The 12,500-nt window shown below is 44.2% G+C and overlaps 1 protein-coding gene across 1 annotated transcript in view; it reads right to left on the bottom strand.

The window, feature by feature from the left end:
- Positions 1-1,399: 1,399 nt before the first annotated feature.
- The window catches only part of LOC137873461 (ephrin-A5b-like), a 15,586-nt gene continuing 4,485 nt past the window's right edge, over positions 1,400-12,500 (bottom strand). Inside the window, exons 2-4 of the mRNA XM_068711670.1 lie at positions 5,520-5,644; positions 5,028-5,108; positions 1,400-3,509 (exon numbers count right to left, since the gene is read on the bottom strand). Of these exons, the coding sequence (XP_068567771.1) occupies positions 3,385-3,509; positions 5,028-5,108; positions 5,520-5,644 (331 nt within the window). The 3' untranslated portion in view covers positions 1,400-3,384. The remainder of the gene's footprint in view (positions 3,510-5,027; positions 5,109-5,519; positions 5,645-12,500) is intronic.

Raw genomic sequence — 12,500 nt, 5'->3', positions numbered from 1 at the left:
TTTTTTTTTATACATGTCATCAAGTTCATGCGCATGCCACATAATGAAACTGGCGAAAGATCCTTCCATTAAAAAGCAAACAGTCCACACTCATGGCAGATCTTTGAGCTGACCAGCATGCTTTCTAATGCTGAAGGCAAAAAAAGTGTACAAATAAGCCGTCCATTAAGTCCAAAGTGTTTCTTTCCAAGGCAGGATCCTTATGAAGAGATGTGAAGTCGGTGACTGGTTTGAAACATGTAACAGGTGAGCCACTCGTTTGGCTAATGTTCAGCCTTTCTGTACGCTTGTGCACAGCTCCCGCAGGTTCCCCCCCCCCCCCCCCTTTCATATTAGCTCAAAGTTTCCTTAGGCATTGAGGATCAAAGCACACAATGCGTTGTTTGAGGACAGTACACACTCCGGAAAACCCAGAGATACCGTATTCGTTTTTTTTTTTTTTAGAAAAGACATACGAACCAAATTAATACTTTAATATCAAACACTATTTACATCAAGAAGTTTTTCCTAATAATAATAGTCATAATCATCATCATCATAACAATAATAATAATTATACAGTTTTAACAATGATCTCATTTATTTTTTTTGTTGGTTTTTTTTGTCCTCCAGAAAGGTACAAAACAGATACTAACCTAAGACTACTTGTTCTATGGTCGACTACCTCAGGATACACAGTATCCAGTTTTTAAGTTGATCCTCATTTCCCAGGTCAAAGTGTGTACAGAATAAACCATGGTAATAATAGCAATAATGACGAATAGTAGTATTGGTATAAGAGAGTACAATTGAAGCTGGTATCTGATAAAAGTCTAGCGTTAATCTGCTGACAAAGCGTCAATTTTTGAATCTTATGCGGCGCTCATTCCCTGTGGTGTTCTCCAGAAAATTAGTACCTCATTAAATGGCCTCGGCTCCTATTACCCCCCCCCCCATAGCTGAGCTGCTATTCTGCTGTAATAGCATTGTTACCGTAGCGCAAAACAACAAAAAAAAAAACAACAAATGGCAAAAGGCAAAGGCAGTCTTTCTGGGAAGAAGAAAAAAAAAAGAGAAAAGGCAGCCACAAAAAAACCGAAAAGAAAGCAAAAAACAACAGTGACAGAATGATACTGAACAATAAGTGTGTCATTGAATCGGGTGTGTTTATTCTCAGTAGTGTTGCAGGGATTTTTAGTTGTTTTGTTGTGTTAGGCACTCTAGTCACACTATCTCGGGCTACCTCCCATGTCTTTCCATCTCTTTGTGCGTCCCTCACTTTAATCGTATCCGTCTCCTTCGCTAACCACTTCTCTAAAACTGCAAGGTCATTGGTGCTTTAAACCCCCCCCCCCCCCCCCCACTCCCCCCACATGAAGGAAATCTACACCCCCCCTCCCGAGACCCCCCAAGCCTTCCGCCATCTATTTTTAATACCAGGAATAACTCCCCTTGCCACAACATGGGGTCCACATGCCTGTCATTTTGAACCTCATTAAAGAGTCACTTAAACCTGTAACACTAGGAGCTGACGGTGGACATGCAATTGCTCTTGCGCTCCTTTTCTTGCTTTCTCTCTTTCTATCCGTCATTCCGGAACCAGCTGGTGCACATTTCTCATGCAAAAAAAAAAGGCTCGTCTCCAAAATGAAGGAGTTCATTTCTCCATCCATCCATATTTCTTTGAAGGCAAGCAGAGACAAGTCCCTTTGGTTTGAAAAGAGACATAATAGCCTTCATTATGCTAACTCACCGTGTGCATCTGTGGGGGCTGAAGGATGCTGAATATCATTAAAAAAAATACGGTGAATTCCTTTTTTTTTCATGTAAGTGCTAACATAAACCTGGCCAGACTAAATAGAGCTGTGCATTGCCTTGAATTAAATGGACAGTTGCTCCATTCACACACTGTGTTTTCAACTAATTGAAGCTATGCATCATTCCTGCTAAAGCTGCACTAAACTAAACTCAATGTGATAACCAGCTAACTAATATGCGATGTGTCCGAAGCTGTGGTTGGAGTGACAAAAACAGTATGGTTCTGTGAATTGAAGTGTCAAACACTTTCCCATGACATCCTGTTATTGTTCTAATTTAAGTGGATTTCGTAAAGTACAGGACGGTGTCTCCGCCGTCAAAGACGTTGTTTTGGAGACACAATTGCCAACAAAGTAAAATAACTTAAAAGTTAAGAAAAAGTCTCCAATTTATCTGCGAATTAATGTTTTTTTTTAAAACTCACTTAAACAATCCAAATCACTGAAAAGAAAGCTGTGAATGCAAATGTTTACGGGAGTGTTAATATCGACTAATTGTCCAACGGAACGGAGCGACAATTGCAGCCCTGCTCAGCAAACGCTGCACAAAATGACTGTGACTGTTGCCGTGAAATTGTGTGATCAACTTTCAAAAGATATCGACCCTCGATCGTAACAGCAGTCTGCAAAGTGTCTGGTGAGAGAAAGTTTCAATTTAGATGTTTTGTGAGTCACGGTGAAGCAAATGTGTGTGTGTTGAGAGGTGTTCTATTGCGCTGACTGGCTGTGCTCTTTACACAGGAGGTTTTACACTCACTCGCTCAAGCCATCAGCAGCTTATTCACCTAAACACGCACTTTGTATTCAAGAGAAAATTGGGGCGCTATCTTTAAACCGGGACAGTCTGAAGACCGGCGGGCTAAGGTGCATGCCATGTACGTATTTCTCAGTGCGGTGGTTTGCAGTCTGACCTGCTTAAAACCATTATTTTCCTTTTCTTACGGCTTCATCTTTCAGCTTTGCACTTCAGTTCCCCGTGAAATGGAGGCGTACAAATCTGCTTCCTTTAACCAAGCAGAACATGATCAATATCTTTTTCCGAAAGGCTTCTTGAGAGGTCTCAGGACAACTTTGTATTTGTGTATGTACAGTTCTTTCTAAGACCTAGCACCTTCACTTTTCTACTGCTGCTACCGTATACCACTGTAAAAACCCTACTGCTGTTGAATGTTAGTGTCGTGTAGTGTAGTGTGTTTGACTCTCTAAGCACGTGTCTGTGTATGCGCTGGATATTATGTGTATGTGGGAAAACACCAGCGCTGCAATGACATTAAAACATGATGTAAAGGGATGTCAAAAGTCACCGGAAAATAAGAATCACTAAGTGTCAAAAAACGGGATTTGGCATCTTAGTTGAAAGTTTAAGAGGGGGAACTGTCTCTCCCACTTCCAACATCAACTTTTTTCACTCACAGACGGAGAAAGACCACTTAAATATATTTCTGAAAAAAATAGAGGGTTCCTTGAGAAGCCTGCTGTGATGCCCAATCAAGCAAACACGCTTCACGCAAATCCCGCCACTTCCCTGCAGCCTCGGGCAGCTTCAGGCCACGCTAGGTGTAAATGCCCTCCGGGACAGAGGGAGGCGCTATGAAGTGAAGAGTGCTGATAGGCAGACCAGCAACAAGGCCAGTAGTGGACTTGTCTGCAGGTGCGGCGCAGCATTCGTTTCGTCGCTTCGGGAAGGCTCAGCCGGTTCATGGCTGGTATCGTCTAACGGATAAGGAAAAAGAAACGAGGACTTGTTATTGCTGGTACAAACTGCTCTTATGCAACAAAAGGCAAGATTTGTGCAATTCATTTAGAATCATACATTTAAGGTTCAACAGTGGGGACATCCGTGCATTACTGAGATGTTTGGGCTCGTGTTCATTGAGTTCATAGAGTTGGAAAAGGTGAAGTCTGAGTTGCCATATGAACTTGGGTTGCTATGTCATGCTTTGAATCTTGTCCGGAACATTTTTTTTTTTTTAATTCAACTCCCAGATGAAGTGCCTCTTGTGTGGCAGCGGCATCATGGGAAAGTAGCTGAACCACGCACAGCAAAGGACAGCAAACAGAACAGAGGACCGGACCGTTACATAACTATAAAAGTCTGTGTGTGTGTGTGTGTGTGTGTGTGTGTGTGTGTGTGTGTGGTAGGGCCTGAAGGGACATGGCAACAGTAGATGACGGATGAATGTTTTAATTTCCCTCCTTTGGAGAGCGTAATAGGGGAGTGAGCCAGAGGAATCATGCAAGGTGAGAGGCAGCCATTACAGATGCAGGCAGGATAGCAAGGCAGGCAAATAGGCAGACAGAAAACCAGGCAGGAGGAGAGGCAGATGGGCACCGCAAATGTCCTAGGATCTGGCCTTGCCTGTGTGTGTGTGTGCGTGTGTGTGTGTGGGTGTGTGTGTGTGTGTGTGTGTGTGTGTGTCCCAATTAAATGTCAGTTTATGATAAACTCTGATCTTCCCAGTGAACAATTTCAAAGTGTAATAGAGCAAACTTTCCAAATGATTAATATCTATATGATCTTCTTCAGATGGCCTATATTTAACGTGTTGTTTTGTTTTGCTCCAGATCTTAGAGTGGGTGATGTGGAGTGTTCCAGCGCAGTACGAAGACGTATGAACGCTGCACAGAATGTAATCAATGCTGCGCTACAGAGCCAAACAGCAACTCAGTGAGGAGTGAAACAGAACATTCCAAATTGCCACATGCATATGGCATTTTTTTAAATACATATATATGATTTAATTAGCACTCAGGTGACTTATGTATTAGTGCAGAATAATTCTAGTAAAAAAAAAAAAAAAAAAATCTGACTGATGTTATGGAGCACAACATGCAGCTGGAAATGAAAAAGGTTTGACTGAAAAGTACAGTGTGTGAATGCGAAACATGCACATCTGTGAGTCCATCACTGTAAACCGACACATCCATGAATGTGATTTAGATATATATATATATATATATATATATGCACACTACATACTCAGTGTACATACAAATATACATTAGCATGCAATACAGTCCATCGCTTTATATGCAAGCAACAGTGGCATGACACAACATCTGGAGGAGAGTCAGAGGAAGAGGAGCATCAGGCAGAGATGTGGAAGGACAGACCAGCTTCCAGACAAACGGCATCAAAGGGGAAACGGGCACAGAGACAGGAGACAACACATGTACAGATGTAAGGCGGTCACACTGAAGAGAATCAAATAAGCAGGAAGCCATACTAACCTCGTGGTTCTAATGTATTGTCTACTTTGTCGTTTACATCAAAAACGCGGTCATGTACGCCTATAGTTTTCACACAGCTGTCTATAACAGAAAATAGGGAGAATGAGAGATCATTAGAGGTTTATGCCAAATAGGTTAGTGACATTTGAAGCCCCCCCACCGCCCCGCCCCCCCCCCCAGCCCTGAAATCAAACATCCCAAGCAACAAAGCTCATGGCAACATTCAGATGAAGTATGAAGTGACCTGGATTTCATTTGACGTGATCATCCATCATCCTTGTCATGTGTTCAGAAAAAAAATAGTTCTTAGCGAAGTGAAGCACTTTTTTTGTGATAAATGAAAGGGGGGTATGTTGGACAGCGAGCAAAAAGGTAATCGAAGGAGGAAGTGAGGTAACCGGAGAAGTAGACATAAACTGTTTTGATTTCCAATCCAAATGTGAACTTCAACAAGCTCCATTACAAAGCCGTGTGCTGCATGCAAACACTTACTTGATGGTCGGACGAAAACTTTGAGCTTCAGGCACGTTTTCCTCCCGTTCTCAGCAATGGTGGAGGCTGAAAAGAAGAAAAAAAAAAAATCACATGACAAAAGTAAAGAGGGTGTTAATATGATACTACATGTAGTGGCTTACATGCACTTAACTAGACTCCATTTTCCCTTCATATAAAAGCATCAATACATTTTTAATATTGAATAAATCTTCGCCCCGTAGAGTCAGTTAAAACTGAGGTAGTTTATTTAGAAGAAAATAAACTTTCAGATGTTAATGTTGACTTGTAAGTGGATTTTGTAGGGTTAGTCATGGTTCTTGTGAAAATTATAGCCAGAAAGTATTTACAGATGTGCTTGGGAAATGTCTCTGGGGGAAAGTGGAGTGCTTTGCTCAGTTTAATTGTAGCGTTTTAGATTCCACAACTGGCAGCAGCTTATTAAGGATCAAGGAATTTGCATCCTCTATAAAAAAAAAAGAAAAACAAATATAGAAAAAAATAAACACTCCAAACTGGAAGATTTCAGGTTGTGCTAATACTTCATATGTATACATTCAGGCATTTTCCTCTCTTAAAAACCTCAACGTTCTTCGAGGGACATGCATGCATGCATGTAGCATGCATGCATGCATGTGACATGTATGTGCCGCGTGTGCGGATGGTTTGCGGTTGCTGTCAGGAAATGGATCCCTTCCTGTCAAGCCCATAGGGGTGTGAATCTCTGAGCGTTAGCTATCATAGCGGTTGTATCACATCCCCTAAAAATATCTCATGTGGAGAGCGTGTGCGAAAGTGTGTGTGTGTGTGTGTGTGTGTGTGTGTGTGTGTGTGTGTGTGTGTGTGTGTGTGTGTGTGGTTGACCACTAATGGTGTTGTGGTGAGGCACCAGGTGCGTTCTCCTGTAGACAAGGATAGGGGTCAAACACATGTCAGTTGGAGCTTGGTGGGAGCGTAATGCAAGCATCCATCACGGCAGGGGAAAGTACAGTAGTTTAAAAATATACGCTGTTGTGTTAGAACCTCATATCTAACGAAGGATATTTTGCTTTTCACGCTATTGTGATATATTGATGCTACTTAAAGCAAACGTGTTTTCATTTCTACTACCCTCAGCGCCAGTGAGACCACACTTGTCCTTTAAGATGTCTTTCGGGCGTCATTTTATGTCTTCTGTGAATCATTCCACAGCTGATGCAATGAAGCCGAGCATTTGGGATCTGTCAACCCCTCTCTAGTGAACCTTTACCTAACCCCTCCCCTTCCCTCCCCTTCCCTCCCAGCTGTGTCACCCTCTCTTGTCGTCTGTCAGCGCGGCCGTATCCATTCGTCAAAGCTCAACTGGCGGCGCACGCGCCCGACCCGCTGTGTGTGCGCGTACGCACACGGGATACAGATTTTAATATCTGTCGGGAAGCGTTGCTCCATGTCCCCTTAAGTAACAGTATTTACAATTCTCCGGTTTCTCCCCAGGTCTGCAGAATTTGAATCATTTAAAAATGTCCGTACACATCGCAGCAATCGATGTCCCAGCTTCTATTTCAAGTGGAGGCAGTTGTGAAAGCAGTGATCTGTCTCTGTAGCCAGGGGATATATGTCCATTAAGAGAGTTATTGACGAATAACTATGGAAAAAGGGTCAGAAGAAATCCTCGAACTCGCCCTGAGATCAAGATGCCAGTTTTTCGTCAAATGCGTACTCTTTCAATCACTTTCATTTCGCTGAAGCCTTCTCTGCAGCTCATCAAGCTCCCTCTCTATCTCCCTCTCAACCGCGCAGTTACCGTTTTAACGCCGTTAGCTTCATCGGCTGCTTCTTAGTCGTGTGTCAGTGTGCGCGAGAGGCGACTTGAGATCAGACGCCCCTTTTTTTCCCACAGCTCAGTTCATATTCAGCAGATGCAGAGGGGGAAGAAAGTGGAGGGAAGAGAGAGAGAGAGAGAGAGAGAGAGAGAGAGAGAGAGAGAGAGAGAGAGAAAAAGAGAGAGAGAGAGAGAGAGAGAGAGAGAGAGAGAAAGGGAGAGAGGAAGAAGAGCGAGAGAGAGAGAGGAAGAGAGAGAGAGAGAGAGGAAGAAGAGAGAGAGAGAAAGAGAGAGAGGAAGAAGAGCAAGAGAGAGAGAGAGAGAGGGAGGAAGAGAGAGAGAGAGAGAGAGAGAAAGAGAGGAAGAAGAGAGAGAGATAGGGGGGAGGAAGGAGAGAGAGAGAGAGAGGAAGAAGAGAGAGAGAGAGAGCGAGAGAGAGAGGAAGAAGAGAGAGAGAGAAGAGAGAGAGAGAGAGGAAGAAGAGAGAGAGAGAAGAGAGAGAGAGAGAGGAAGAAGAGAGAGGAAGAGAGAGAGAGAGAGAGGAAGAAGAGAGAGGCCTTATTATTTTGGTGTGGAGGCAGCCGATGACACGCTAATGAACCTTGACCACAGTCGCTCACCCACTCAGTTATATACCAGTACCCACACAATTTATGTCACTCTTCTTATTGCTCCACATTTCTTTTCCAACGCTATACTTAATGCTCCCATATGCAACGTGTGCACATAAGCACGCACACACACACACACACACACACACACACACACACACACACACACACACACACACACACACACACACACACACACACGTCTCCAGATGTCTTATCTTCATCATTGTTGTGGGCAGAGCTGAGTCACAGCCATCGACACCAGCCACTTAGCAAAGGCAGCTGATCATGAGAGAAGTATGTCCCTGATGAAAATGGCAACAACAAAAAAAAAAACGCAAGTGGGAGTCTCCGTCATGATGACAGTTAGTGAAGCTGTTGTGATGTTTACAGATTTGGCCCGTGACACCCTATCCACCTCCTACACGAGAAGAGGAACGGACATATAGGGCGCACAGCGGGACAGATATCACAATTGCTATCGTGTTCATCAATTTCATGCTACGTAGTTGCACCGGAATTCGATATTTTTTATGAATACAGTATATGACAACGACGCTGGTGTGAGTAAAGTCAACTAGATGAGCTCCACTGAGCTCCGTTGCGTCGGCGTGCTGCAGATGAGACTGAGGTGCGTTGCCGTACATTCTTGACTACAAAGGAAAGATTACGCTTGCAGCGCCTCACACGCGTGTGTTTGATGAGGATCCCTCCGCCAAACCGTCCAGCGCCAGCTCCTGTTTATTTTGGATTAGCATGCTGCTGAGGGCCAGCTTATTGTTCTTGTAGGCTGTAACATCAACACCTGCTATTCTGGTCCCCCCCCCCCCCATCAGGCCAGCAGCCTCCGCCATCAATCCATCCAGCCTGAGCAAGAGGCTGCTTTTGAAGGACAGAGGCCCTGAAAAGATGTCCCAGAGACGGGAGGAGGGGGGGGGGCGAGGTCGGGTTACTCCTCCAAGCCTTGTCCCCTGGCTAGTAATGGCTGGTCCCCTCAGTACACTGCATTATGCATCAGCATTAAGGCAAATGGAATGAAGCAGAATCCAATTACGGAAGAACAAACAGGTGGGCTCAGTGCGGCTTAGGCGCAGCATTGTTTCAATCACAGCCCAAGCCAAGCTTTATTGCAACTGTAATGCTATCTGGAAAACACATTTCCATTGCCTTTCAATGAAAGACTCAACAGCACATTCCAGACACGAGGACATAAAAGCATGTGTCTGTAGCAATGGGGAGCTAAAAGCAAAAGTTTACGCCGGCTAAATACACTAGATGATATCATGGTAGGATATTGATTTCTTATCCGTCATTTAGGAGCTGTAATGGCTCAGCTGTAAAAGAATACTGCAGGGTGAGTCAATCAAACCGCTAGAAGAGGCTTTGTTTGTTATTTCTTTTCGACTCAGGTGTCATCTGGGTTTTTTTTTTTCTTCTCATAGTTGCTGAGAAGCAGACATATGGCAGTATCGCCACAAACCACAAACGCCAAACGCAATATTTACAGATTAGCAAGCAATGCGGCACGAACGGTTTTAATAAATTCATTTGTATAGTTTCGACTTCCCTCTTTTGACAGCTGTGTTTAAGATGTTTGCAGTGGTCCGCTAACAACACCAGCAAACAATCCATTGAGACGACTTCCCGTCCCGAATGTCCACAAATCTAAACAGGCGGTGACAACAAGAAGCCGAGCCTTGCATAGACTTGTATGCCATCATGTGGAGATGTAACATTAATAGCGTCATGTTAGCATGCCTGTAGTCGGCTTCAGGTCTCCAGCTGGCTTTAATAATGGCGCTCTAATCCTTTGATCCCTGCTTATTTGTTAGGAGGACGGGGTGGGTTAAACAGAATGCCCTGTAATGTTGTGTGTGTCCAGCGCTGAGCATTCCTAGAGAGCTAATTCTGCCAGCTCTCTCGAAAAAAACAAAAAAACAAAAGGAAGAAAAAAGGCTGCTGGCCTTGTCTTTGATTTGCCGGGATTACTCATGTGGCTTACACCGTGCAAAAGTTTAGATCCAGGAGTTTATATAAACCGGTGTCCAAGAGAGAGGACACACATTGACACAAACACACAAACACACAGACACACGCAATGTTCCTCTCTTGACCCTTTGTAGCATCTTCTACCCACGTCTCCGTCCAGTTAATTAGACAGTCTGCAGCCAGAATACATTTCCTCTATTCGGCGCACAGAATTCACTGCTGGGATTCATTAACGTTCCTTGTTTGGTTTCAGGGTATGGAATCATAAAAAGAGGACAATGTTAAACCCAAACACGTGGAAGAAAACCTTGAATTGAAGAGACAAGAGGGAGAGAATAATTTATATGACCCCCCCCCTCCAATAGGTAATGTAAACTGCTGCACTGTCCAAAGTAAAGTCCTACAATAGCACACACATGCAGTACAGAACAAACCCATGTGGAATGAAATGTACATAAACACTACACAAAATGTTCTTCCCATATCCAACCGGTTACAAAGCAGCGTACTGTTCTACCAAGACAGAAAGACGGGAAGAAATATAGTAAATAAAGATTCATAACTACCAGCGCATACTATGCAAACTATCTGCACTGCGGGCTCTGTGTGTGTGTGTGTGTGTGTGTGTGTGTGTGTGTGTTTGTGTGTCCACACGAAATGCGCGCGCACACGAAGATGGAAGAGACTATCCACTGAAGAGGCCCATTAACCAGATGCTACTACAGCGAGCACACAATAGGAGGGAATGAGGAAGCTGGGAGGAGCAGTGAAAGAAGAGGACTTGGATTCAGGCAGCCGAGGGGGACTCTCTCCCCCCCCCCCCCCCCCCCCCCCCCCCCCCCCCCCCCCCCCTCCCCCCCCTCCCCCCCCTCCCCCCGGTGATAGCTGGCCTTTTGCTCTTTTCTTGCATCTTTCAACCGCCGCCAAAAGTGAACCAAAGTCATTCCTCATGCCGCATGCTCCGAGGTGACGAGGCCACAGGCAACGGGGGGGGAAAGAGCGAGAGAAACAAGGGTGGGGTGGGGGGGGTTGGGGGGGAGGGGAGGGGGGGGGAGCAGGGGCACGTGGGTTGAGACGTTAGAAGTAAGTTGAAATCGATGATGTCTAATTAAACGTCGCACTAGTTCCCTCGCACCATTGTACGTCGATGCAAGAGTGTGGGGATACAATTATTTCCTGTTATGTCAATCTACATCAAGCATCGACGTTCTATGAAAGATCACATAATGACAATCCAACAAAATTGCTCTCTCTTCTTGAAAATCAAAAGTGCTTTGAAAGCCTGAAAACCCTTGAATTTCATCAGCTAATTCCCGTCCTTGCACTCAAATTACAATAAACTTGGTGATTTATTAATCCGAGGGGGGTTTGGCTTTCTAAAGCAATAATAAATCACTGTACAAAATAATGTGTCATTACTGCTGCACTTAGTTTATCCCCATAGAATCAAAATATTATTGGTATGGCTCGGGGTATCCGCCCACTGAATAAAATAAGAGGAGCGCGGATGTGTGCTGAGAACGCAAATGTGAGTATTGTAATAGAGAGAAGAAAAAAAAAGAAGAAAAAAAAAAAAGAATGAATAAATGAACAATAACCAATTAAAAATAATGACCAATTCACCGGGTTAATAATATATGTGTTAATGGTTTAACGGCCAAGGATAAAATGTCCTTGTCTTTGTTGTAGTGAATCATAATCGGCTCCTGAAGACGGCCGGTATGGGAGCATGAATCATATTGCCCTCTGAATCACAGCCCCTCGCCTGCCCTACTTTTCCTCTGATCTCTTTGGCTTTTCACGGCCTTGCCGTTTCCCAGCAGACAAAGTGACGACTACTTTATTGGCGGTCAAGCTCAAAGTAACTTGATTAGAGGCTTTTTTTTTTTTTTTTTTATCTCTCTCTCGCTCGCGTTGCTTTCTCTGGGCTGTCAACAAGTGCGGCGTGACTTAGCTCACGGTGTATTAATAACCGGGTTTGTGGCCAACGGGCTGCTGGCTCGCTGGTAGACCCGTTCCCAGTTTATCCTTGAAACTCCGATGAGCTTGTTGTGACCAGGCCTTTCCCTAGACTAGCCTAAACGCATCTACTTGATTCTAAAAGTTTTTTGGTTTTTTTTGCGAACGCCACTACCTCATTCCTTTGCTTTGATGTCGGTTTGAGAAGTTTGCCGTTTCACCCGTCGATCCAAAAAAAAAAACGGTCACGGGTGTTCACTTGACATCTTGAGACGGTTAAGGCTGCTTCACATGATTCACATCTTTTTAACAATGCAATGCATTAACCGCCGTGTGCCCTGGATGGAAGCACCAGTATTTGTTGGTCTTTATTCAGGGGTTTTCCTGTTATGTGTCCGTAACGCGCAACACCAAGGGCGGAATCTGGTGCAGAAGAGACACGGGGGAGGGTTAGTTTGTTAGCACTGTCCTAAATTCCAAAAGAGAAAGATTGGATTAAAAGCGGAGACAAGAAATGATGTAGTAACCAGGGGAGGCATGAGGTGATGGAATGTCTATCCATCTATCAGGATTATCATAATGCATTCCAGACAGCTTGCATCTGTATGGCTTTTATGTATG

This window comes from Cebidichthys violaceus, unplaced genomic scaffold (genome assembly GCF_023349555.1).
Source record: "Cebidichthys violaceus isolate CVI_PGR_0920_01 unplaced genomic scaffold, fCebVio1.0.p SCAF_169, whole genome shotgun sequence".
In the NCBI taxonomy this organism is placed as follows: Eukaryota; Metazoa; Chordata; class Actinopteri; order Perciformes; family Stichaeidae; genus Cebidichthys; species Cebidichthys violaceus.
The sequence above is the reverse complement of the archived record's forward strand: the minus strand, read 5'-3'. Positions and strand labels throughout refer to the sequence as shown.